General features: G+C 41.0%; 2 protein-coding genes across 3 annotated transcripts; both read right to left on the reverse strand.

The window, feature by feature from the left end:
• Positions 1–85: 85 nt before the first annotated feature.
• On the reverse strand, positions 86–10,082 carry asb13a.1 (ankyrin repeat and SOCS box containing 13a, tandem duplicate 1). Of its 2 annotated transcripts, none has more exons than XM_088346775.1 (6): positions 8,850–10,082; positions 6,776–6,963; positions 4,244–4,400; positions 4,048–4,182; positions 2,974–3,154; positions 86–1,248 (listed from the first exon to the last, which is right to left on the reverse strand). In XM_088346775.1, the coding sequence occupies exons 1-6, from the start codon at positions 8,890–8,892 to the stop codon at positions 1,122–1,124; spliced, it is 831 nt and encodes a 276-aa protein (XP_088202901.1). In that variant the 5' UTR covers positions 8,893–10,082; the 3' UTR covers positions 86–1,121. The 2 variants fall into 2 exon arrangements, with proteins under 2 accessions (XP_088202901.1, XP_088202900.1); XM_088346774.1 differs by having other exon boundaries at positions 2,963–3,154.
• Positions 10,083–10,560: 478 nt separating this feature from the next.
• gdi2 (GDP dissociation inhibitor 2) lies at positions 10,561–25,632 on the reverse strand. The gene is made up of 10 exons (XM_088346773.1): positions 25,466–25,632; positions 21,744–21,851; positions 21,575–21,674; positions 20,448–20,582; positions 19,996–20,194; positions 19,766–19,897; positions 19,602–19,701; positions 13,862–14,033; positions 13,593–13,792; positions 10,561–10,933 (listed from the first exon to the last, which is right to left on the reverse strand). Exons 1-10 carry the CDS (start codon positions 25,508–25,510, stop codon positions 10,781–10,783), a joined length of 1,344 nt encoding a protein of 447 aa, XP_088202899.1. The 5' UTR covers positions 25,511–25,632; the 3' UTR covers positions 10,561–10,780.
• Positions 25,633–26,706: the final 1,074 nt, after the last annotated feature.

The raw sequence follows: 26,706 nt of genomic DNA on the forward strand, positions 1-26,706 counted from the left end.
TGATAATTATCTGTCAGGTACCCTGCAGTTATTGGAACACTAGGAAGAGGCCAAAAAGAATGAAACTCATAGTTATACTTGAGTCACACCCTGCACATCCTGGGACACCCTGATGAAGCCAAAAAGAATGAGGCCCTTGGTTAAACCATTAAATTAGTTAATATGTGATTATTATCTGTGTCAGGCACCTTGCAGTTTTGTGACACCCTGATAAGGTAAAAAATAAGGCCCCTAGTAATACTAGTAAATGAGTTCAACTGTGATAATTATCTGCCACAAACACTACATGTCATACGACACCAGGAATAGGCAAAAAGAACGAGACCCTTTTTAAACAGTAAATACATGACATCATAACATTTTGTAGTTATCATTTTCTAAACGTATGTCATTTAGCAAAAAGCCAAACTTAGTTATCTGACTGAATGATGAATTTCAAAATGAAAAGGCAAAATAAAATGAGTAAAGAATAAATCAATGAACATTTCAAGGACCGCTGGAAACTAAACTGAAAAGAACGAATACTATGGACTAGGGGGTCTCCAATGTGGTGCCCGCGGGAACCAGGTAGCCCCGTAATATTACCTGATTGGCCTGCTGACAAGTTCTAAAAATAGCTAACCAATGATGGTCATTGCAATTTTCTTGTAAGCTTGATTTCTAAATGGCATGATGTTTTTGTTGTTGACTGGTCCTATTTTACTTCAAATAATTACAACCTGATTATAACATAGTAACAACATAATAAAAACATAAGTTGTTATTTCAGGAATAAGTATCAAATTCGCAGCCATTCGCATCAATAGTCAAGTCACATTTATTCATGACACTCTTAATCACAAGATGTCTCAAAGGACTGCACAGGTTACAATTATACCATTTCCTGATCTTAAACCAACAATCAATCGGTGAGAAAAAGTAGATCTTAGATTAAAAACGGTTGGTGACCCCTGCTATGGACAATCTAATTCTCAGTTTTTCTGGAGAACAATTCTGCCCTGGTTTCAAGTGAGTTGAGGAGCTTCACTCACACAAAGGTCGTCCCTTGCCACCATCCTGTAGCATATCAAAGATTCGTACAAGATTTGACTCCTAACCTTGACAAATAGGGTTGCTAGTCATCAGAGAACTGGAGGTAGTTCTGTATGCAACGGGGAATTTCCAGCAAAGCAATGACCTTGGAGGCCGATATGCCCAAGGTCGTCCTCATCCAGATTCTGCAAAGCTGCTGAAGGCTCAGAGGGTTTCCTGTACTCAAACAAATATGAAATATTGTATGAATAAAAATATCTTTTGTAGCCCAGCTCCACTACTCGCTACTTCTTTGTGAGATTTTTTTTCTTGAATACATTTTTTTTCATGTTTTTTTAGAACATATTTTTTCTGTTGTTTCTAAGTTACCGTACCTTCTTTCTGTTTTTTTTTCCTCCAAAATTCAGTGTTTCAGTTTTTCACTATAGTATTTCAGTATAATTGTTTCTCAGATTTTTTTTCCTGTGTTTTTTTAAAGGTTTCCTGTGTTTTTCTAAAGAACTTTTCTCCCAGTTTTTCAGATTTATTCTCAGAATAATTTCTTTTTTTCAGTCTTCAGAAAAATCGTTCCTCTTTTTCGAAATAGTTTGTTCTATTTTTTTTGAGGGTTTCCTAAAGTTTTTCTCCAGTTGTCGTGATTACCTAAGTGGAGCCACCTGGGGTAATCATCTGGCGCGCTGGAATGCGCTTCCTGATTGGATGGTGTTCCCCACTTAAGCTGTCAGCGTCCAGAGATGGACGTTCGAGTGTACTCCTCGTATCTCTGAGTGTGACTCCAACATACAAGGTACCCACGAATTCCCTTGCCTGATTCATGCCTGCTTCTCATTGCCTGACCTATTTCTGTTACAAGTTTTACGATCTACTCTCCCGCCCCGGCCACCGACTTACCCGCTATGTTGCACCTTACGCTTTTCATCACAGAGCTGCCGTTCCGCCCGAAGAGGCTTTCGACCAGCAAGAGCCGACGTCCCAAGCCTGTTCCAACGATCCTTGTCAATAAAAACTCTAAAACTGACGCAATTGGATCCGAGTGTCCGTTCTGGTTCATGACACCAGTTTATTTTTTTCAGTTTTCTTTTTTTGAAGTCACTTATTTAGTTTTTCGGTGTACAATAATTTACTATTTTTCTCATTTGTTTTAAATCTTCAGAAAAATCTTGTATTTCCTCAAGTATTCTGTTCTGTTTTCAGATTTATTTTCAGAATTTTTTTTTCAGGTCATTGTTTTTTTTCTCTCATTTTTGGAAAAAAACGTATATATCCTATAGAGAAACATTATTCAAATGTTTTTAGAATCATTCCCTATTCTTCCGAAAAAAAATTAAGTTTGCAGAAAAATCTTGTATCTCTTTCTTGAAATACTTTGTTCTGTTTTCCAGATTTCTTTAGGACTTTTTCTCCCAGATAATTGTTTTCTCTCTCATTTTGCGTGGGAAAAGCTCATCTTTTTTTTTTTTTTTTTAGTAACATTCCTTCGATTCTTTGAATATTTCCTTTCAGTTTTTCTAGAAAGGTCCAAATATTTTGTTTTGTATCCATCCATCCATTATCTGCACCGCGTATCCTCAGTAGGGTCGCTGGGATGCTGGAGCCCATCCCAGCCATCTTCGGGCAGTGGGCAGGGGACACCCTGAACTGGTTGCCAGCCAGTCGCAGGGCACACAGGGACAGACAATTCACTCGCTCATTCACACCTAGGGACATGCAAACTCCGCACAGGAAGGTTGGTAGCTGGATGTGAACCCATGACCTCAGAACTGTGCCGCCGTGCTGCCCTATTTTGTTTTGTATTTTTAGATTTTTACTTCATGATGGATTAAATGTATCTTTTTTTTTTGTTGTTGATTTTTTTTCCGGTTTTTCATTTTTGAAAACTTGGTTGTCTAAACATTTTTCGTCCATTTTTTGTCGCTTTACACAAACTGACTTTGGTAAAACCTGATGCTTTGGTAGGACGGCGATGAGGGTTCCGCGTAGTCGCTCGCTTTTCGTCCCGACTTGTCGACGGCATTAACGTCGGCACCAAACTCCACCAGCAGCTCCGTGATGTCAGAATTTTCCAGCCGAGCCGCCTGGTGCAAAGCGCTCTCGTCAGACTTGCGGGAATTTACGTCGGCGCCTGAAAGTAAATGTGATGAAAATGATTTGGGAATTAATTAGCCCTGAGTTTACCAACCCCGAGTTTGTTAAAACCAAATTCGTTAACCCTACAATGAGAAAAACTCTTAGTTGCATCAGTAACTCCAACGAGAGAAAGAGAGGGAATTTGAGTACTGGGTCAATTTCCATATTGAATTTTACAAATGAGGCTTAGTGAGAACCCTGAGTTTGTTAACCCCAAGGTGCGGCAGTAACTCAAATAATAGAAAGATGGGAAGAAAGGCCAGTTACCATCGTAACGGTCTGAAACTAACCTGGTTGGTCTCATTGAAGTTCAAGTTTTTCTCTGCCTCTGCCCCCTTTCTGCCTCTTCCCCCTTTCATTCAGGACAAAATGAGATTTCATTTACTTTACCCCTGTCATCTTGTTTCTTTCCTCCCCTTTCCTTCTTTTTTAGCTTGCTTCCTTCCTTTATTTTTTTTCTTTATTTTCTTGATTTACATTTCTTTTGATCCTTTTTCTTTATTTTTATTTACCTCTTTCCTTTCATTTTTTTTCTTTCCTTCATATCTTTACCCATGACCTTCATTTCCTCCCTCCTACCCATCCTTCCCAATCCACCTTCCCATGCTTCCTTCTTAATCCAACCTCCCTTCCTTCCGTCATTCCTTCCCAATCCACACTCCCTTCCTTACGTCCTTCCTTCCTAATCGACCTTTCCATCCTAATCCACCCTCCCTTCCTTCCTAATCCACCCTTCCTTCCTTCCTTCCTTCCTTCCCATTGTTAAATGTGATTGTTTCAAAAGAGCATTACAACTCTTTATTTCTTCAGTGGCCTTATGGAAGCGGTGTTTACAAAACAAGAAGGATGCAACATTTGGGACCATTTGTGGACTTCCAAAATGGCGACCTGCAAGCAAGAGCTCTTTGACGCATTCCACTCTTCCTTTTTGACAGGCGATATGCAGCGGAGGTTCCAAGTGGTCGTCGTATGCTTCCAACCGGGCACCGCTCGCTATCAGCAGTCTCACGATCTCAGGATTCCCTAAAAAAAGGACGTAACATTACATTACATTCACGTCAAAGTTGTGCGGAACGTTTCTTGCCTTGGATGCAGGCCTGGTGGAGAGGGGGCGGAGTCAAAGGATGAAGCGAGGGGTTGACTTGGGCGCCATGTCGCAAGAGGAGTCGAACGCATTCCAAGCTGCCGCGGGAGCAAGCGTGGCAGAGGGCCGTGCAGCCGTGGATGGTCTGAACGTTCACCTGGGGAAAAAAACGTTTACTTTGGCCTCAAAAAGAAGCATAAATAAAGACTCTAATTTCGGAATATTTTTTAAGCTGATTTTTTAAGGACATTTATGATTATCTGTTTTATTATAGGTGGGGTATGTTGCTTGAAGCCTTCTTAAAAGTTGAAAGTTCAATCACATAACACCGATTTTGGCTAACCTGCATTGGCTCCCAATTAGCCTTAGATGTGATTTCAAGGTTCTCTTAGTATTATACAAAATCATACATGGACTTGCTCCCTCTTATCTTTCAGATCTGATTTCCCCCTATGTCCCGGTCCGAAGCCTACGATCTGAGAGTGCCGGTCTTCTGGTGATCCCAACAGCAAAGAAGTGTTCTGCTGCTTCGAGATGCGTTCTCCATCCGGGCACCGGTGCTGTGGAATGCTCTACCCCATGATATCCGATCTGCAACCTCAGTGGAAATGTTTAAATCTAAGCTTAAAACTCACTTCTACTCCATAGCATATGAATAACCTACTCTTCTCGTCGGCTGAAAAATAGTCTGTGTAATATAGTGTAATAATCTGTGAAGCCCTTTGAGACTCTTCGTGATTTAGGGCTATACAAATAAAAATGACTTGACTTGACTTGACAATATTTACTCTAATAAGTAGGTGTTCACAATGCCCAACTGAGTTCAGGGAGGCTTTATGTTTTATTTTACATTACACCAATCTGCTTTAATCTTCATTTTATCAGAGCTGATTCGGCAGTACACATTAGGTTTGAGGAAACAGGGCCGGAGGGGTACTGGAGTGTGACGTCATGCTCATCCCCGCAGGTTTTTTATTTTGAAAGTAAGAAAATCCTGCTTCTAGTAAAGTCCAAACGCCAACACAAACCCCAAGAAGGATAGAAAAGAAGAGTTGATTCAAGCACGTCTAAGAAATGCACATGCTTGTATGCGCATCATAAAAAATCTGAGAAAGGCTGCAATTATGACTTTAAGGCCAGGAGATGGTGGCAGAGTGTAGCAAAGTTTCCCAATCTGTACATTTCCTGCAAATGTATATTTTTCTTTTTTGTTAAAAAAGAAACAAAAAGGCAGGTTTTATATAGATTTTTAAATATGTTGTTGTTTTTATAGAATAGTTGAAAAATCTGTTTTTAGAACATTTTTTCAGTTTTTTTTTTTCAGATTTTCTTTCCTGTTGATGTCTTAGTTCTCCAGGAGAAATCTTTTTGGGGATTTTTATTTGTTTTAAATATTTTTTTCCTAGTTTCTCAGAATAGTTTTCTGAATATTTATTTGTTTTTTAATCTGTTTTTCGTCTAAAATAAAATTGTTTTTCATATTTTATTTTCCGTTTTTCTTTTATTTTGTGTGTCAAAACTTTTTTGTCTTCCAGATTTTTTTCTGATTCCTGGGGACTGGTTTTCTCTTAAATACAGACATTTGTCCCGTTTTTTTAGTAGTGCAGGAACAATTTGTTTTTCGTAACATTTTCTTCTGTTTTTCGAATAGGAAATTTTAACACCAGTACTCTTTATTCTGTCAAATACAACGAGTTGTGCTGGTCCAAAGGCAGCAAAGCAGCCCAAGACCATCACACTTCTACCACCATGCTTTACAGTTTGGCATCATGTCCTTTTTTCAAAGGCTGTTCCAATTTTACAATGGATGTAACAGGCTGCATACCTATCAAAAAGTTCATTTTTTGACTCATCAGTCTAAAGAATCTTTCTTAAAAAATTCTTGAGTATAATCAAGATGCTTTTTGGCAAATGTGAGAAGACTCTTTGTGTTCTTTTGTGACAACATTGGTTTTCGCCTAAGAACTTTGCCTTAGAAATGGCTTTGTGACCTTTTCTGCACTGGTAGATTTCAATCACTATTTTTCTAATTTCTTCTAAAAATCTCTTTGGATTGTGACATGCCATTTGTGGTTTTGAGATCTAGTAGCCAACTTTTTCTAACAGATTCAATTTGAGTGATTTCTAGATTCAACACAGATGGTGGCAATTCATTTTTGGGTGTGGCCTGTGGAATTAAACCTTTCCAAAACTGTGGTTAGTAACAATTACTTTGTGATTTATGAAGGGTGGCATTTACTTTTTGACCTAGGGCCAGATAAGCCAAGATCCTGCCTTAATAAATGGAATTAACATTTGAGATCTGCATTGTATATTTTCTTGGGTAGTCTCTGTGTGATATTAAAATTATTTTGATGAACTGGAACTTTTGTGATACGCAAAAAACACAGAATTCGGGAAGGAGGCAAATACTTTTTCACAGCACTGAATATAAACCATATGACTACAAAACTATAGTAAACATACCCACTAATACATTGCCAACCTCTACCTCAATGAATGAAAATAGCAATTGTGGTGATTGAGGCGGACCTGAGCTCCAGCTTCCAGCAGCAGCCGGGCGCAGTGCGGGTGAGCTTGCAGGCAAGCGTCGTGCAGCGGCGTGATGTTGTCCACCGTCACCATGTTGACCGACGCTTGACTTTCGATTAACCGAATCAACTGCAAAGCCCTGCCCTGAGATGCAGCTTCGTGGAGGGCGGTTCGGTCTGCCCACGAACCTTAGACAAAAAAAGTAGGTCAAAGCTAAAAAAAAAAAAACATTTACGGACAGTGAACAATAACAGAACAAGGAAGTTGATTAGGACTAACTAGATCTAAATGAACTAAACATGAAAGTGAGACGACATAGAAAATGTTGGAACACGAGCAGACTGAAAACACGAAAGGGAGACAACAACTGACAAGTTGGAATACAACATGAATGTAGACAACGCAGGACATGATTAAGCACAAACTTGCTCTAACTGAGCAAAAACATGAAAGTAAGATCACTAGGGAAATTTCAGAATACCAATTGGTTCTAACTGAACGAAACACAAAAGGAAGAATACGCAGGGAACATGCTATAAACCTTGATTCATAAACTACATAATGTTCCAACACCATCCAGCTCTAACAGAAACAAAAAATGAAAGAGGGACAACCCGAGAAACATTCCCACACACAAACAGAACAACAACTTAGGGTGCCATGATGACAAAACCATAATATACAACGTAGGCACACTAAACAACAAATTGAACAAAACAAGAAAGAGAAACAAAACAGGATGTGTTGAAACACTAACTAGCTATTACTGAACAAAATGTGAAAGGAACACTAACTCAAAATAAACTAAAAAATGAAGGGAAGACAAGGTGGAATATGATGGAACACTAACTCCAACTGAAAAAAACATGAAAGAAAGACAATTCAGGGTATGTCGAAACCCTAACTGACTCCGAAGAAACAAAACATGAGAGTAAGACAATGCAGAATATCTAATTAAACTGATTTCAACGTTGCGAAACATTGTATGCAATGAGACTGGACATGGCACTCCAGGATAAACATGTAATAAACACTTTGAAGAGAAATTTATATACATACATACATACATACATACATACATACATACATATATTTGTGCAATAACATTTATCAGCAACAAGAAAACAGGAAAAAACAAACAAATTGCGTGAAATGTTTTCACAGTTTTGTGCGCTCGTCTAGGGGGTTGGTGGAATTGGGGAAGAATATGTTGGGACACTAACTGACAAAACATGAAAAAAGATAATGCAGCCGATTGCTGAATAATGCTTGAGAAATGTAAAAAAAATAACAAAAACATGCCTGTTTTTTGTTGACAAAGAAGTTAATAGCTTCAGCGACAGACTGCTGTCACTGTTTTGTACCACGGACAGACTGAAGAGATCTTTTCTTCCTCATGCCATGAGGCTCTTTAACTCCACCCGGCGGAGTAAAGGCCAACATTAAACCACACCCCCTACATTGCATATTACCGTTCTTTTATTGCAGTGTGTATTTTATGTAGCAGTATTTAAATACTCTATACAACATGCTACAGTGGGTATTAGCACGTCACATTGGGTATTTGTATATTGTATTCCTTTTGCTTTATTATTGTATTGTTCTCAGCGAAGGGATGCTGCTGGAAATGTGAATTTCCCTGTGGGGATGAATAAAGTATCTATCTATCTATCTATCTATCTATCTATTGTTTTTCATCAAATAGCAAAAACAGCTTGTGTGCTTTCATAAAAGAACAGTCGACTATAGTCAAAAAGATTGGTTGCTTAACCACTATGGTCGAAGGGGCACAATTTCCTGTGGTGGGTCTTGGGCAAGGACAGCCTGGTGGCGCCCATCCCTCTCCAGGCCAACATAACTCACTCCCTTTTAAAACAAATGTGGATTAAGTTGATTTTAACGAGTTTCTAGTACAAGTAAGCTACGTTTCTCAGTCGCAATACGTCTAATAAAAGCTACAGTACGCTTATTTTTTAAACCAGATATTATTTTACACAAATTGAAATTTTGTAAATTGAAATTTAGAAAATCCCCAAATTATTATGTATAGTCAATTAAAATGAAAATAAAATACCTAAATCGTGCAACGAAGAACTCCTGGCCGGCGTTATCGCCATGTTACTTGTTTTTCTGTCATTTGACTGTCAACATTTTGCAGCTGACGCGTAATCTGAGAAGAGAAACGTATGGCATTTCGGGAAAAGGAGAATTCTGGGAAATGTTGTCTTTCATAGTGTTGCAGGTTCGTTTTTTTCCCCTCGGGTCAAAGTGACCCGATATTCCCTGGATATTTTTTAAAAACTTTTAATTAAATTACTTTTTCCTAACAATAGAAAAACGTGAAATAATTTTATTCACATTTCCATGTAAACTAAATATAAAAATAGAAGGATTTCCTTTTAAATAAAGACAACAAGGGGGAATCACTGGTGTGAGGTTCTCAGTCTGTTTTCTAATCATTCAGTTAGCATCATGAGATTAAATGAATTTGTTTCAACGTTGTGAGATAATGTCAAGAGAGACGAGCGATTAAATTAATAGTTTTGTGGGTTCAGTTATTTACGCACCCTTTAGAGGGATTTCCAGTCCATGGATTTTAAAATCATTTTAAAGGCGAATAAAATAGGAATTGTTGTCATATGAGCCATGAAAAGTGTTGTGTAATCGTAGACGATTGATGCAAAGAATTGTGGCATATAAAGTATTACACCACTGTGGGTTCATTCAGTCATCTAAACCAGTTTTTTCAACCCTTTGAACCAAGGTACAATTTTATTTATTACAAAAGTTCTGAGACACACCGAAAATGAAGTTATGTCAAATATTTCACTGTACAACCTAAAAAAAAATACTTAAAATAAAATCAGAATGATGTGCTTTGTTATTTTTTACAGTGCAATCTTAAACCGCTTTGTTAAACAAATTAAATTATTATGTGTACTGGGCTACCTCATGAGCAGATAATTAGTATATAAAAATCTACTGCCACCTACTGATATGGAGGACTATTACAGTTCCTCATCTGAAGGAAGCAAAAATACTGAATAATGGCCTGATTGTTTTGGAAAGATAAAATTTGGCAAATTCCAGCAGCACACTAGACGAGGTCTCACGGCACACTGGTTGAAAAACACTGATATAAACAATTCCAGGTAAAAAGGGCAGATAGTTGGAAAAATCCAGTAAAAATGAAGATAAGGGGGGAAAAAGGGGGAGAGAAAGAAATATCCAGAAAAAAGGTAGATCAAAAACACCAGAAAAAAGGGCACATCGATGAGAAAACACATAAAAACCCAGGGGGATATGACAGATTATTCAAAAATGCAGACAGAAATCCCAATAGAAAAAAATGGGATGGGGGTTAGAGGTTAAATAATACATAAATAAGGGATAGAAAAATAATTGTATGTGATTTACAGCTTTTTTGTTGTATCCCAATTTTCAATTATATGCTTCCAGACATTGATGACAAACCTTTTTTATTCATAGTACATAAATCAGCCCAAATTGCTGGTTCCGTTCCAAGCAGAAGACGCCACATGGGAGCGCTTGATTTAAATACTGTCGCAATACACATTTGGTCCTTGGTATTCCCTGCCTGAAAATAAATCTTTTTTACATTTTGGAGTATATACTTCTCAGTGTTGTGGTTGCAGTAGGGAATATACAAATCTGAACTTCGGATTTTTTTTTTTACTGCAATTTTTTTTAACAAGCAGAACAATTCGACCAAACACTTCATACAATTTTAGACAGAACAAGTAAGCCCCGCTTTTTTACCTACAACGACAATATGATATATCTTAATTTGGCATCTTTGGACTCAGACATCAAACCGTAAAATATCGATCACCACCCGGAGAGTGATTCATAACAATTTTTTTCCCATATATCTAGTTCATGAACTTCGCACTGGACCACCACAGATTTTTTTGTGCTGTTAAAAAGCTTTGGAGCTTTATCTCGAATCTTTTTCTGTAAATTATTTAATATTTGGGCAGTTTTCTACTCTGCGGCGTCGCCGTAGATGTCCTTCTTCCCGCGCTCCATCTCGGCAAAGTCAAAGTCCCAGCCCGTCATCCTCCGGTAGATGTCTTTGATGTCGTCGCAGGTGGTCTCGAAGTGGGTGGTGGCGTCGTACGATCTGGAGATAAAGATCTAACGAGGAAAAAGACAAATTGCATTATGCTTTACTTCAAAATAAATTATTGCAATTCCCTGCTCTCTGGATTTACCAAGATTAGATTACAGCAGACTCCTGGGATAAGGAGTGCCCACCCTCACTTTATAATGTAGAAAAGGTTAATTTTTTTCCAAGCCCCTCTTCATACATATTATTTCGCATGACCAAAATTTTATAATAATTCAAACTTTGCAGTGTTTGTGCATATGACAAGTTACACCATCAAGATGCCGGTCTGTTATCTGTCGACACCATATAAAATGCTGATCTGCTATTGGTTTGCGTCACCATGTCAATACTGATACGCTATTGGCTGAACTATCTCCTGCAATTCTCCCTTTTTCTCATTCGGTTGCTTCATAAATAATACATAGAGAGAAAAAGGCCAAATATCAGATATATACACAAAACGTGCCTTGTTTTGGTGGTGCTAATTCTAAAGTCAGTGCAAAAAAGGGAGTAGAAAGGAATGATCTATTTCAAAACATTGAAGTTTTTGGGAATTTGTTTTTTTCTCTCATAACAACCTTGAATTTGTTTAGCTACAGGTGCATACTATAGTGGTGCTAACTGGAGAAGCAAGACTGTAGCATGGAGAAAAAGCCTTAGGTAATAAAGAATTTTTAAAAATGCACACACATTGATACCCGTGCTGAGAAATATGGCTGACGCTTGGGACAATTACAAGAATCATATGATTATTTTAAGTGTGGATGTCACTCAATTTCTTGCGTCTTAACTCTGAAAAGACCAAAATGTTATTTATTGGTCCATCTAAATGCCGTGACTTATTCTGAAAAACAGCTGTGAACATTGACAAATGTGACATCATACAGAGAGACTGTTAAAAATTTAGGTGTCATATTTGACCCCAATCTGTCCTTTCAAACACATGTGAAGAAAATTACTAGAACCGCTTTCTTCCATCTTTGCAACATTGCTAAAATTCGTCCTATGCTGTCTCAGTCGGATGCGAAGATTATAATTCACGCGTTTGTTACCTCCTGTCTCGATTACTGTAATGCACTACTCTCCGGTAGCCCATGAGTCTTCAGCTGGTACAAAATACTGCAGCGAGGCTATTAACTAGGACAAGAATGTCCGATCACATTACGTCGATTTTGGCTAACCTGCATTGGCTCCCTATTAGCCTAAGATGTGATTTCAAGGTTCTCTTGGTATTATACAAAATCATACATGGACTTGCTCCCTCATATCTTTCAGATTTGATTTCCCCCTATGTTCCGGTCCGAAGCCTTCATTCTGAAAGCGCTGGTCTACTGGTGATCCCAAGAGCCAAGAAGTGTTCTGCAGGTTCGAGAGCGTTCTCCATCTGGGCACCGGTGCTGTGGAATGCTCTTCCCCCTGAGATCCGATCTGCAACCTCAGTGGAAATGTTTAAATCTAATCTTAAAACACACTTCTACTCTATAGCATATGAATAACCTATACTTTTTATTGACAATATCTCTGTATTATTTGTACTTGCAACATCAATTGCAGCCTGGTCATCCTGAAAGGGGGATTACCACATGTGCGGTCCCTTCTCAAGGTTTCTTCATTTTCCTCATGTTGAGGTTGAGTTTTTCCTTGCCCTCATGTTGGTTTCAGATCACGGGACGGTGTAATAATAGTCTGAAATAATAGTCTGTGCAATAACCTGTGCAGCCCTTTGAGACTCTTTGTGATTAAGGGCTATACAAATTAAAATGACTTGGCTTGTTTTGTAAATTTATAATGGTGTTTTATACTAATCAGGATTAATTACTTTTTTATTGCTGTCAACTCCTACAGCTTAAGGAAAGTTAAATTCATGACCATTTAAGACTTCTTTAATGCCTTTTGGGGTCAAATTTTAAACCAAGTCGACAAAAAAAAAACACAACAATTGAAACACAATAAACAAAAATCCCCCAATATTTCTAGCACACAATACATCTCATCCATACGCATTGCCTGACACAGCATTTAGCCATGGCGAAAAATGTTAATAGGACAGCCCCTTTCATTAAATTTATACTTTCCCATAGTCCAAAGTAAACATCTTAGTCCAAAGGTGCTCTGTCTATTTTGGTTTCTGTTGCACCTTTCAAAGCAGACCCACGTCACCTTTTTGATATTGTAGTCCCGCCATGTTCCCGTGAAAGTAAGTCGGGGAATTATTTAAAAAAAACAAAACATTTTTTTAAATTGATGAATGTCACGTAACACTTTTAGTTCAAACAAATATATTTTATTAATATGTTCATATGTTTAAGACTTTGGGAAATTGGATTTAATACAATTTAATGACAATAAAGGCCTTATTTTTAGAATAATAAATTTAAGGTTCTGCCGGAATCCCATTCCTGCATCCACCCGCTAACTCTGATGTACCAACTTAAGAAACATCACTTAAAGTAAGTAAAATGTCATTTTTCCTACATATATATTCATTTACAAATATATTACACGCAAGTAGTACTTAATATATACTATTTTGTTATTTATAAGTTTTTATCTAGGAGGGGTTCACAAGGCATTAGCTAATTGGCATAGGTTTTTATCCCCCCCGCTATACGTCAATTTCAACTTGCGGTCCCCATTCAAAACGAATTCATTTCGTATCCCGGGGTCTAATGTAAAAGATTGTACCTGACTCTCCGTTCCCATGTCAGTGGGAGCGTATTGGTCGCTAATGCTGACAAACTTTTGATCTATGGGCTCCAGGAGGTCCAGGGCGGGCTTGACCTCTTTTTCTGGATCGTTAGTTTCCACCGTGGTGCTGGCGATGGCGATGTACTTGCCCTGCGCCGCCACGTTGTGGGCAAACGAGATCATGCAGACGTAGATGTCTGAAAGCAGAAGGTTCATTTTTCTTTTTCAGTTTTTCCTTTCCAACTCAAAATGTCTGGAGTACTTACCGTGTTTCCTGTTGACCTGGTTCTGCGGGATGATGATCTGGCAGGAGTTGATGTCGCCCGTGTTGCTGATGGGGTGACTCAAGACGCAGATGACCCGGATGACTTGGCCTACTTTCTTTGTGCTGCTCATGAGGTAGCTGGGGTCACATATCAGCTGCTTGCACCTGGCGATCTGACAGACAAAAACAATAACGTGTGGGAAAGAATGTTATTTAAGATTTTGACCAGATGGAAAACATCATGCTTGGCCAATTCAAAGATAGATGGATAAAGAAAAAAAATCCTGAAAAAGGGCCGGATGAATGGGAGGATGGGATGGACAGAAAAAAAGTAGATAGAATGTGGATAAAAAAAAAAAAAAAGTTCAGAAAAGGTGGCAAAAGGAACAAAAAATCTAGAAAAAATATCAAATGGGGTGGATAGATAGAAAGAAAGCCTGAACAAAGCAAAAGGGATGGAAAAAATCCAGAAAAGGGGAAACATAGAAAATCCAGGAAAACAAGACAGTAAAATAATTTTTAAAAATGTAAAAAGGTACAGATAAATAGGGAAACCAAGTCCGGAAACATGAAATGAATAGAAAAAAACTCCAGAAAAAGAGGTTATATGGATGGGAAAAAAGTCCAGAAAAGGGAGAAAATAGAAAATTCAAGGGGAAAATAACAGATAGAAAAATCTGGTAAAAATGGGTGGATTGGTACAAAAAAATTCAATACAGGGAGGAAGATAAATCCTGAAAATGAATATATATGTGTATAGTGAAGAAAATACGTATTTGAACACCCTGCTGTTTTGCCATTTCTTCCACTTAGAAATCATAGAGGGGTCTGAAATTTTCATTGTAGGTTCATGTCCACTGTGAGAGATAAACTAAAAAGGAGAATCCAAAAATCACTATGCATGCTTTTTTAGGGTTTAATTTGTATATTTGATATAGCTGAAAAATAAATATTTGAACACCTATGTATCATCTAGAATTCTGACCCTGAAAGACCTGTTAGTCTGCCCATTAGAAGTCCACCTGCACACCATGTATCATCCCGAATCAGATGGACCTGTTTGACTTGAAAAGCGCTATATAAAATGCAGATTAGCTGCAGAAAGACACCTGGCCACCCAATACAATCAGTAAGACTTTAACTTGTATCATGGCGAAGACCAAAGAGCTGTCCAAAGACACCTTACCTTATTGCTCCAGCGAAGGTCGGGGGGTCCCGTCCCTGTGCGTTGAGCCAACCAGATGAACCAGGTTTTTCCAATGCTGGCGGTCTTGTGCCAGCTGTTCTGCATCCTCTACGGCAACTCCGTGTTGTTGGAGGTCGCCCGCAACGACGTCGAGCCATCGAGTGCGGGGTTTCCCTCGTGGTCGTCTCCAGCCTGCGGCCTTTGGGTCAAACTGGAGAATGGCTCGTGTCGGATGGTCTGGTGGTAGACGAAGGACATGGCCAAACCAGCGGGTGCGGCGTTGTGCGACCAAGGAAGATGCTTGGGGCTGGCACGTGCGGGCTCTGAGCTCTTTATTGGAGACTCGCTGGGGCCACCTGATGTTCTCGATGGTTCTGAGAGCCCTGCTATCAAAACCATCGATTCTTGTGGCCAGGGTGTCGTTCAGGGGCCATGTTTCTGAGCCATAAAGCAGGATAGGGAGTACGGCGAGGTTGTAAATGCGGAGCTTCGTCTTGCGTGCGATGGTCTGGTGCCGCCAGAGTGGTTTCCAGAGAGACTGCAGAGCAGATGCTGCCAGGGCTCTTCTGCGGAGAATCTCTGGTTTTAGGTCCCCATTGTCTGTCACCATGGACCCCAGATATACAAAGCTCTTGACAGGCTCTACGATGTCGCTACCAATTTGGATGGGAGGTGGATCTGGTCCATCACCGACATACATGAACTTGGTTTTCGTCCAACTCACTTGCAGGCCAAGCCGCGCTGCCTCTTTGCTGTAAATGCCCAGAGCGTCTCTCAGCTGGCTGTAGGAAGTGCTGAGAATGATGGTGTCGTCAGCATACTCCAGGTCAGTCAGGTGGTAGTTGCCGAAAGACACTCCGGGGATGCGCTCACTAACCCTGAACATCAGATGGTCGATGATGCAATTAAAAAGGTCGGGAGCAGCCACACAGCCTTGGCGAACGCCGCTGGAGATAGCAAACCAGTCGGAGTCAATGCCGTTGATACGGACACAGCTCTCTGTGTTGCTGTAGAGCAGCTTGAACAGGGCTATGATCTTGGGTGGTGCTCTGAGAGCTTGGAGGATGTTCCACAGTGAAGAGTGGCAGACGGTGTCAAAGGCGGCCTTCAGATCAATGAATCCGATATATAGATGGCGATCTTTACGGAATTCACGGGTCTTTTCTATCAGCAAACGGACGGCAGAGATGTGGTCCGTTGTGGAGCGGTTGGGCATAAAGCCAGCCTGCTGGGGACGGCGGCAGCTTCTGATTGCTGGAAGGGCACGGCTGAGCAAGATCCTGGTAAAGACCTTGCCCGGGATGGAGAGTAAGGTTATGCCTCTGTGGTTTCCACAGACAAGCCTGTCGCCCTTGCATTTCCAGAAGGGCAAGATGACTCCTCTGGTCCAGTCGGTGGGCAGCTGCTCCGATTCCCACACCTGGTTGAATAGGCGGGTTAGCCACTCCACCATGCCATCACCGCCGGCCTTGAGCATCTCACCGGTAATGGCACAGATGCCGGGGGCTTTCTTGGTGTTCAGCTTCTTCAGAGCAGCTCTCACTTCCTCGGGTGTTACAGGGTCTGTGCAGCAGGTGTCGTTAGGAGGTGCTGTGCTCGCAGCCCCTAGGAGGGTGGGATCAGCCGGGATGGTGCTGTGCTGCAAGAGGAGGCTAAAGTGCTCCTTCCAGCGCTCGAGGCAGTTGGCTTCTGTCATGATGAGGTTGCCGTCTGAGTCCTTTACCAGGGCTGTCCTTATGTGTGGGCCGCTACGGGCTTGGCGTAGTAGACTGAATACGCGGCTCATGTTGTTGTTGTTGGCCGCGGACTCAAGCTGTTGGGCTTCTGCCTGCCAAAACCTCTCCCTATCTTCAGCAATGGCCACATTGCGCAGGCGATTCAGTCTCCGATACTCTGTGAGGTCGCCTCGGAGTCGGGCCTCACGCCTCTGGTCTATGATGTTTAGTGTCCTCTCTGATATCCAGGGCTTTCTCGGGGAGGATCGCAGGCGTCCGAGGACATTGTGAGCAGACTGAAGGACACTTTCCTTGAAGGCCGCCCAGTCTGTCAGCTTGTCAGGAGCCAGGGTATCAAGAGAGCGGCGGATGGAGCAACTGAAGTCTCTGGCGATGTTGGGGTCGCTGAGTCGGGAGGAGTCGGGGCGAGGCAGAGTCTTGTGCTGGTTGGCTCGGAGCTTTAGCTTGAGCTGGGCCACCAGCAGACGATGGTCTGTGTTGCCAAGCTGTGCTCCTCTGAACACCCGGCAGTTGGTTACAAACGACTTCCAGCGTCGTGATATCAGGATGTGGTCCAATGCCTTCCTGGTTCTGCCATCTGGGCTGTACCACGTCCAGTGATGGATGCATTTCCGGGGAAACCAGGTGTCAGCAACACAAAGGTTGTTTTGGTGGCAGAGGAGGAGGAGGCGGTTGCCATTGTCGTTTGTTGTGCTGTCAGCGAAGGTGGTGCCGACAGGTGAGCCGGGGGACCGATCATTGCTGGATAGAGTGGCGTTGGCATCAGTGAGGATGATGGTGACGTCGTGTGGTGGGGCTTGGTTGACAGCCTGGTGGAGTTGGTCAAAGAACGCGTCCTTCGCATCCTCATCAGCGACATCGGTGGGGGCGTAGGCGACGATCACTGTCATCTTGCCGTGATGGTGGAGGAATCGAGCAGACAGTAGTCTGTCGCTTATTGGTGTCCAGCTGATGAGGGACCTCCGGAGGGCTTTTGGAATGGCAAGAGCCACACCGTAAAGGCCGGTCCGACTCTCGGGGCCACTCCAGATGTAGCAATGGTTGCCAGCTGTTGTTTCACCATTGCCTTGCCATCGTACTTCACAGAGCCCTGCCATGGTGATGTTATAGCGACAGAGCTCTCGGGACAGCAGGGTGGCAGCTCCGGGGCGAAGGAGTGTCTGGACATTCCAGGTGGCGACACGGGTCTTATGACGAAGATCGATCCGTACTCGTTGGTCGGGGGCAGGCTGGGGTCCGTTACCGTGTTGGTCAGTCCGGCTTCTTTCTCTGGTCAGTTTCGTAACAAAGTGTGCTTCTCCTGGGTGAGTTGTTAGCCCTCCGCAGGATAGTCGGTTGGTGGGGCTGCCACCTCACAGCGTACCGACACGCTGGGGTCTTTGTTTGTCTGGAACCTACCCCGGAGACCGGCCCGCCATGGGTGACCCTACCAGGAGCAAGCTCCCGACGGTATCGCTCTCCAGGGTCACTGGAACACGCAAGCCCCCTCGCCACCAGAGACAAAATTGTACACCTTCACAAGGCTGGAAAAGGCTACGGAGCAATTGCCAAGCAGTTTGGTGAAAAAAGGTCCACTGTTGGAGCAATCATTAGACAATGGAAGAAGCTAACCATCGGCGTGGAGCCCCATGCAAGATATCACCTCGTGGGGTCTCAATGATTCTAAAAAAGGAATCAGCCAGGAACTACACGACAGGAATTGGTCAATGACCTGAAAAGAGCTGCGACCACCGCTTCCAAGGTTACTGTAGGTAATCCACTAAGACATCATGGTTTGAAATCATGCATGGCACGAAAGGTTCCCTTGCTTAAACCAGCACATGTCAAGGCCCGTCTTAAATTTGCATATGACCATTTGGATGATACAGAGGAATCATGGGAGAAGGTTTTATGGTCAGATGACAGCAAAATAGAACTTTTGTCATAATTTCACCAAGCGTGTTTGGAAAAAGAACAATGAAGAGTACAATCGGAAGACCACCATCCCTACTGCGAAGCATGGGGGTGCTTTGGGGGTGTTGTTCTGCACATGGGACAGGACAAGTACACTGCATTAAAGAGAAGATGACTGGAGCAATGTATTGTGAGATTTTGGCGAATAACCTTCTACCCTCAGTCAGAGCATTGAAGATGGGTCGTGGCTGGGTCTTCCGACACGACAACAACCTGAACAACAACACACAGCCAGAAATACCAAAGAGTGGCTCCGAAGGATATCAAGGTTCTAACACGGCCCAGCCAGTCTCCAGACCTGAACCTAATCGCATATCTTGGGAGGGAGCTCAAACTCTGTGCTTCGCAGCGACAGAGAATAACTTTGTGGAGGAGTGGGCTAAGATCCTTCCTGCAGTGTGTGCAAACCCGGTGAAAGACTACAGGAAATGTTTGACCTCTGTAATAGCGAACAATGGCTACTGTACCAAATATTAACATTAATTTTCTTAGGTGATCAAATACTTATTTGCAGCTATATCACACAAATTATTAAAAAAATAATGCATAGTGATTTCTGGATTTTTCTTTTTAGTTTATCTCTTACAGTGAACATGCACCTATAATTAAAATTTCAGACCACTCCATGATTTCGAAGTGGGAGAAATAGCAAAGTAGCATGGTGTTCATATACTTATTTTCTTCCCTGTATATATTATTATTTACATACACAGCTATAAAGAAAACTGGATTTACAGTAACAGATAAAATATTATTTAAAAGCCACAATACAGTGACACTGGCATACTTTTGCACCAGTGACCATACAGTCAGGGACAAAACATGGGGAAAAAAAAACCCTCAACCCAAAGGGTATGCCTGCCTACCTCCCCCTCAGACTTGACTCCAACCACCTTTCCTTTCTCCATCACGATCTCCTCCACGGGTTTGTTCAACATATACGTCCCGCCGTAGATGGCGCTCAGCCTGGAATGGGGGGGATCAAAATCAAGCAATGACGGACATCCTGCGAGCACATTCGATATCATACCTGGCAAAACCTTGTGGCAGTTCTCCCAAGCCGTACAGCGGGTAAAGGTAAGGGCTCTTTCCGTATCTCGCCAGGGACTCGCTGTACAGCTTAATCCTGTTGATGGTTTCCAGGCAGGGCTCGTTTAGGTAACTTAAGACGGAGAAAAAAGACAACAGAATATTTGTGAAACGAATGGACAACAAAAAGTGTATCCCGGAAACTTCATTTCACTTCAAAAGTCTACTAACTCGTCTGTGCGGTAGAGCGCAAGGGAGTGCCCAGTGAAGTCGATGACTTCCTTGCCCAGGCTGAACTTGTCAAAGATGGCCTTCATTGGAGTCTTGTGGGGATCCACCCCCTCCATGGTCTTGGGGTCGTTCTCATCAAAGTTGGCAATGAAAACCAGAAACTTCTTAAAGCGCCGTTTCTCGAACAACCCCATGAGACCTGGAAAAGTTGATAGGGTTAGCATCTGTAACAATAGAATTGAAACCAGGTGATAAAATACAATGCCATCGTCTCGCATAGTTTAGCATTTTTAGCTTTAGCATCAAAATCTAGTCATAAAATACAGTGATATAGTTTGACCATAACAGCATCTTCACCATTAGCATCGAAATCTGGTGATAAAATACGACGATATACTTTGACAAGGTTAGCATCTTGAGTATTATCATCTAAATTGTATACACCAACATACTTGATGTTAGGGCCTCTGCTTCCGTGGAAGGAACTTTGTAGATTTTGCCGCCCTTATACACGAAGCTGCCCTCAATTACTTTGAAATCCAAGTAACGGGTCACCTGAGTGATGAGCAGCATGCGGACCAGTTGACCTGAGAAAAGGTGTTTTGGCAGAGAATTAAAAAAATTGAACTGTCTTTACTGTCATTGATAGAAACATAGTGAAAATTGAATCAACATGTCAGTATCCTCCAGCAAGCTGCCCATGATTTTTGGGGCTGTGTTGATGACTCTCTTTAAGGTATTTTTTTGGTCAATCTATCATTTGGTTCACCTAAAATCTTGAAATGGAGTTTTGGTTTTGTGTCATTGTAACTAAGCAGTCAAGCAGTGAGCAGCCTATGACTTTATGGCCTGAGTTGTTAAGGTTTTTTAAGTTAATATATAATTTGGTTTAACCATTATTTTGGAATTGAGTTTTGATCTTGTCACTCTAACTTGGCTGTTGAGCAGAGAGAAGCCCATCATTTTCTAGGCAGCACTGATGAATCACTGGAAAGTTTGTTTTTTGGTCAATTCATTATTTTAGTCATCTAAAATCTTAAAATTGAGTTTTGATTTTGCCTGTATTCTTGATTCCCCGTAAGCTTTTTTTTGTTAATATATGATTAGATAAATCTATAATTTTCGAATTGAGTTCTGACTTAGTCATTGGAATTTGCCTGTTTAGTAAAGAGTAGCCCATGATTTTCTGGGCCAAACTGATGACTGTCAGTAAGGTTTGTGTTTTTGGTTATTCTCTGTGGCTCCGTTCCAGGTTGTTCTTCCTGAGGACTCTCAGGAAATAGAGTCGGTGCTGAGCCTTCCCTACCATAGCTCTGTTGTGTCAGACCGGATGAGGTCATCAGACATGAGTTTGAAGGAGTGGACTTTCTCCACAGTATGTCTTCTTTGGATTTTGTGGTGTTCTTTACAAGTTTTTTCAAAAAACTGTTGTTAGGATCTCCATCTCTTCCCCTTATGACACCTCATCCACGTCAGAGACGAGGAAGACAAATGTCGTGTCTTCAAAGAGCTTAACAATTATATCTGGAAGGCATTTCGGTGTTAAGTGCAGCAATCAGAAATACTATCAATGACTTACCATTGGCCATCAAGAATTTGGGGACCAGGTCCACGTTCCAATCACGACCTTTTCCCATGGACTCAGGAGGTTTGCCCGGAAGGTTAAAGCGTGCGTAGAGCTGTAAAGACATGACCGAAAGATAATTTTGACATCTCAATAAAAAAAAAAAAAAACAATGAAAACTCACATCATCCAAAGGCGTGATGGAGGCGCTCTCAGCTCCGTAGTAAGAGTTGCGGTCCATGTGGAGAACTTTCTTTCCCTTCACGGACATTATTCCGGATAAGATGCATTCCTGTTGGAAGCACATGTATATAGCAATGTAAAAAATACGAACACAGATACTCCCCCTACTAAGGACCATTGGAATTACGAAAAACGGAAGATACAAAAAAAATTTCCAGGATGTGGAAAATAACTGGACATTGCTGTAAGTTAAATTTTGTATTGTGTGCATCTTTTTTCCGAGTACAGGACATTACTGTAGTGCTTCTTTCTGTCACTACCAGTGTGTAGTGGCGCAGTGAGAAGTCACCCAGCATCCACCCAGAAAAATAAATCCGGCTTCTACTTCCTAGTTCATGTGTACATCCTACGTGTACTGTATCTCTAGTGCGCTAAGAACTTTGACATTTTTATTGTTTAATATCTGGTTAATCCATTCAATGTGGTTGGTGTAAAGTGTAAAGAAGAGGCGAGCCGTTTCTTTTGAAATGAAAGAGGAATAAGAAAGCTTGAAGCGGTTGAGATAATGGTAGATCACTTTTTTTTCGTCCATTCTCGACCACGGAGGAGGCCTATCTTCCAAAAGTAAGTTAAACTCACTTTATTTATCTTTACAGAGCATATTATTTTATGAAACGTTTATTTTTTTAGTACAAAACAATATAGGTTACGTATACAAACCTTAAACATACTTATATAAACCTTAAACATACAAAATATCGCACTGAAGCAACTTACGAACAAATTCAACTTACGAACGATTGTACAGAACTTCGTAAGTGGGGCAAAATCTGTACCAATAATTAGGGATGCATACGTATTATCTTTTTGGAACACCCCCCCCTATAAACGAGGGATTACTGTAGTCACTTTTAGCCACACTGCAATAACTTATCACCCAACAATACTTTTTAAAGAAAAGTAGAAGCATTTGTGTAGCAGCATATACTGGTCATGCAACTGGCCAAGCTCAAGAAAAAAAATTATACTCATTGAGAATTCATTAAAACAAAATACAAAAAAGGAAACCAATGTACTTTCCCAACTACAAGGCACTTTGATAGCATTTTAACAAACATGAATGCAATGTAGTCATTGCGACGACAAACATTTCAAACATCCTAGCAGTAAGCTGACAGCAAACAGGGCGGGAGTCATCCGCTCTTCCATAAAAAGCACATGACAGCGTATATAATTTTTGCTCGTTGGCGTGCGTTTTTTTTTTTCTTCGACTTCACAAACCAGGCCAAAACTGCCGCATTGTAGTTTGAGAGGAAGCGAGACTTTTCTTTTTCACTTCCTTTCTGAAAGCTTGACAACTTGCTGATTGGACTTCCTGACTCCTTCGTAAAGGCAATGCATTAAAAGACACTCTTTTGTTGAGTGAATCTTTTAGGGACGGCTTTCCACCAGTATTCTGGGAAAACTTTGGACCAGAACGCCGTTTCCTCAGACTGCTCCAGTGCCTAGTCACAAGATTAGCTGTGTCATGTGTCACCCGTTTTGAGGTTATAGCATACGATTATTGCAGGCAAAATACATTGAGTCATTGATACCAGGCAGCCTTCCGATACGACTGTTACACAAATTTCAATACACTCTGCAAAAAATAAAAAAAAACGCTGGCATATTTTAACGATTGACCTCGAAATCCCAAAATATTATACAAATATATATCGTTTTTCTCGTGATCGAGTACAAGGGTGGGTAAATTGTTTTGGTTGCGGGTTGGGGTAAAAAAAAAATTGGCAGAGCAGCCACGAGGAAGAATAATGACTGATTTCAGTTTTTTGTATCTACCAATTCAATTCAATACCCCGGCAATACATGAGGGGAAAAAAGGCTGTAGGTGTAGGCTCAATTTTTCTTGTATTGTCACTGTTATTTCAAAATGACTTTTTTATTGTTTTTTTTCTACTGTACCCTGAACTTGTTGCAAGCCAGAGCAGGGCACACCTAGGGACAATTTGGACCGACCAATTACCCTGACATGCATGTTTTTGGAATGTGGGAAGAAACCAGAGTGCCTGATGAACACCCACGCAGGCATAGGAGGGAAACATGAAAATCCCGAACAGGGAGACAGCGTTAGCTGGAATTGAATCTTTGACCTCCAAACCGATGGATTTTACGCTAACCATCCATCCGCCACGCCGTCACATTTTTTATTTTACCATTTTATGTATACATTTACATATATACATTAACATTATTCTATTTTTTTAAATACTATTGCAACTATATATACACGATACTATATACAACAGCGTTTTAGAGGGGAGGGCACACAAAGCGATGCTGGGAAAGAAAGGCATCACCAAAGATATGTATAGCCCTTAAGAAGGCGGAGACACTCGAAGAAACAATAGGGACAAAATATATAATATATATATATATATATATATATATAAAGTTATAAAGTTACGTATTGAACTGTTTCGTTTCGTTTACCGGGCCAAATTGCATACTCTGATGAGCCAAATGTGGCCCATTGACCTTAGCATCTTAAAATTCAATTCCAGATAGGAGAGGGTAGCTAAAACCTATCATTTATTGGGACAGTTACCAGGTATCGGTAGCTACGACTCTTTGGTTTAAACACCAGGCGCTTGGGTTTTTTTCTTGCTTTTTTTTTTCCACAGGTGCAAATCTTGCACTCAAACTACATTTTGGGCGGTGGGTACAGGATTAATCAGGATTATTTCTGAATGGATAAACCCTGCAAGAAGTTAAAACGATTGCGGCATTTTGAAATTATGTCAAAGTTAAAAAAAAATGTTGTGAATAAGGACAACATTAGGTGAATTTATGCAGGAACTGCATAATGACAGACTAAATGATAAGAAAAACTCACCTAATCCCATAAAACAATGATCCAAATCAAATCACCAAATGAATTAGGCCGGTAATGCCCCCAGTGAGCAGGTAGATGAATTGCATGGCTGCGCGGCCGCTATTGGTGTTTGAGTGTGTGTGTGAAAGGGTAAGTGTGAAGCACATTGTACAGTGCTTGGGAGGTCTTCGTTGACTTGAAAAGCACTATATAAATGCAGACCATTTAACATTCATTTTGGTGCTCGATTTCTTAGAACCGTTAACAGTAATATAAGAAAGCACAGGAGTTGCCAGATACTATTTAATTGACTGAGATTTTAAAATTGCAATTAGAAATGATTCGGCTGTTAAACAATAGAAATTAATAATCTAATTAGCTTTTACTTCTCAGGAGAAATTATTGATCAGTTAGCACTATATGCATTATTTAATCGCTAACCGCCGAGTTTAGACACGATTTTTACTGTTTATTTGGAAATAAACACAAAGAAACATAATTAGAGCGACTGACGTCACATAAAATGACATTCTGCGATTGCTTAAATAAGGCGAGCTAATGTAAGCATGCTAATAATCTTCTGATTAATCTCCTGACTAAATCGGCGCTAACAAGAGACTGCCAATCACCCTGTTCCTTTCTTGATTTAGTTTAATCTTGCAAGCATTTCAACTGCGTTAATGTTATTAATTACACCAACATATTTTTTTTTCGGTGGTTAACTGTAGCAGTTTACCGCTAGCTAATGCTAATTAGGCCCAGTTAGCCTTCGAGGCTAACCGTGAAGTTAACAGGTTGCCAATAGCTTTCAAAGCTAAGAAGGACTTTTGTGGAAAGACATTTTTCCTCACCGTCAGTCCAGTTCCGAGGACGATAACGTCGTATTCGTCATTCATTTTCGAAAAAAAAGTTCTGGCGGACGGGAAAAATGAAGAAAATGGAGATCGTAAGTGGGGCTCAAGTGGGCGTTAGCAAGGCTGACAACAGCAGAGAAGAGGCGTGGCTTAGCGCCTGTCAATCATTTGTTGACAGTAATTCAGACACTTCTTTACTAAAATAATTTGCGACACTTTTCTTCATTAAAAGTATTTTAAAACAATTTTTACTCGAGTGTCTGTTCGAGGAATTTGAAGTAATGTCGTCTGGACCGACTAGGGAAGAGGCGCGATTTAGTGGCTGCCATTCATTTCAAGTCAAGTCAAGTCAAATTTATTTATATAGCCCTTTGCTGACGGTAATCTCGTTACATTTTCCATCCATCCATTATCTGCACCGATTATCCTCAGTTGGGTCGCGGTCGTTACATTTTACTTAATTAGAAATATTTTGCATTGCGCATTTAAACCCAGTTTTGGTCAAGAGATTAAGAGTAATGGCGTCAACATTTAGGTGGTTAGTTCTTGAAAGTAAAGTAGCGACATTTTTTTAATGAAAAAAATTGCAGATTTTCTTTATTTAAAAATTTATCTGACATTATTATCCCATTATTTGTGAAACTTTTTAATTTAATGCTAATTGCATTTAGCTAACTGTGACAGAAATACGACAGTGGGGTAAGAGGTATGGCTTACCAATCCATCCATCCATGGCCCATCCCAGCTATCTTCAGGCAGTGGGCAGGGGACACCCTGAACTGGTTGCCAGCCAGTTGCACACAGAGACAGACAACTCACTGGCTCATTCACACCTAGGGACAATTTGGACCGACTAAATAACCTGACATGCATGTTTTTGGAATGTGGGAGGAAACCGAGGTGCCGAGGAAACGCAAGCATCCGGGAGAACATGCAAACTCCACACAGGAATGCTGGTAGCTGGATTCAAACCCTGAACCTCTGCACAGTGGGGCTGCGCGCGAACCACTCATTCATCGTGCCACCTGGCTTCCCAATCCAAATTTGGCAAAAGCACAACTTAGTCGATTGCACTCAACAAAAGTGAAAACGGAGAGTCTGAGACATGTTGCAGCTCTCGTAAAATTACTTTCACTGACTGAACAATGCTCATGCCTAAAATGAACCACAGTGACGTCACCAACTTGTCTCTTAAAGGCACAGCATATTTAAGAGCAGGGAAATCTACACAATAGGTA

The sequence above is a fragment of the Urocampus carinirostris genome, chromosome 11, assembly GCF_059441175.1.
Source record: "Urocampus carinirostris isolate Australia breed hairy pipefish chromosome 11, RoL_Ucar_1.0, whole genome shotgun sequence".
Lineage (NCBI taxonomy): Eukaryota > Metazoa > Chordata > Actinopteri > Syngnathiformes > Syngnathidae > Urocampus > Urocampus carinirostris.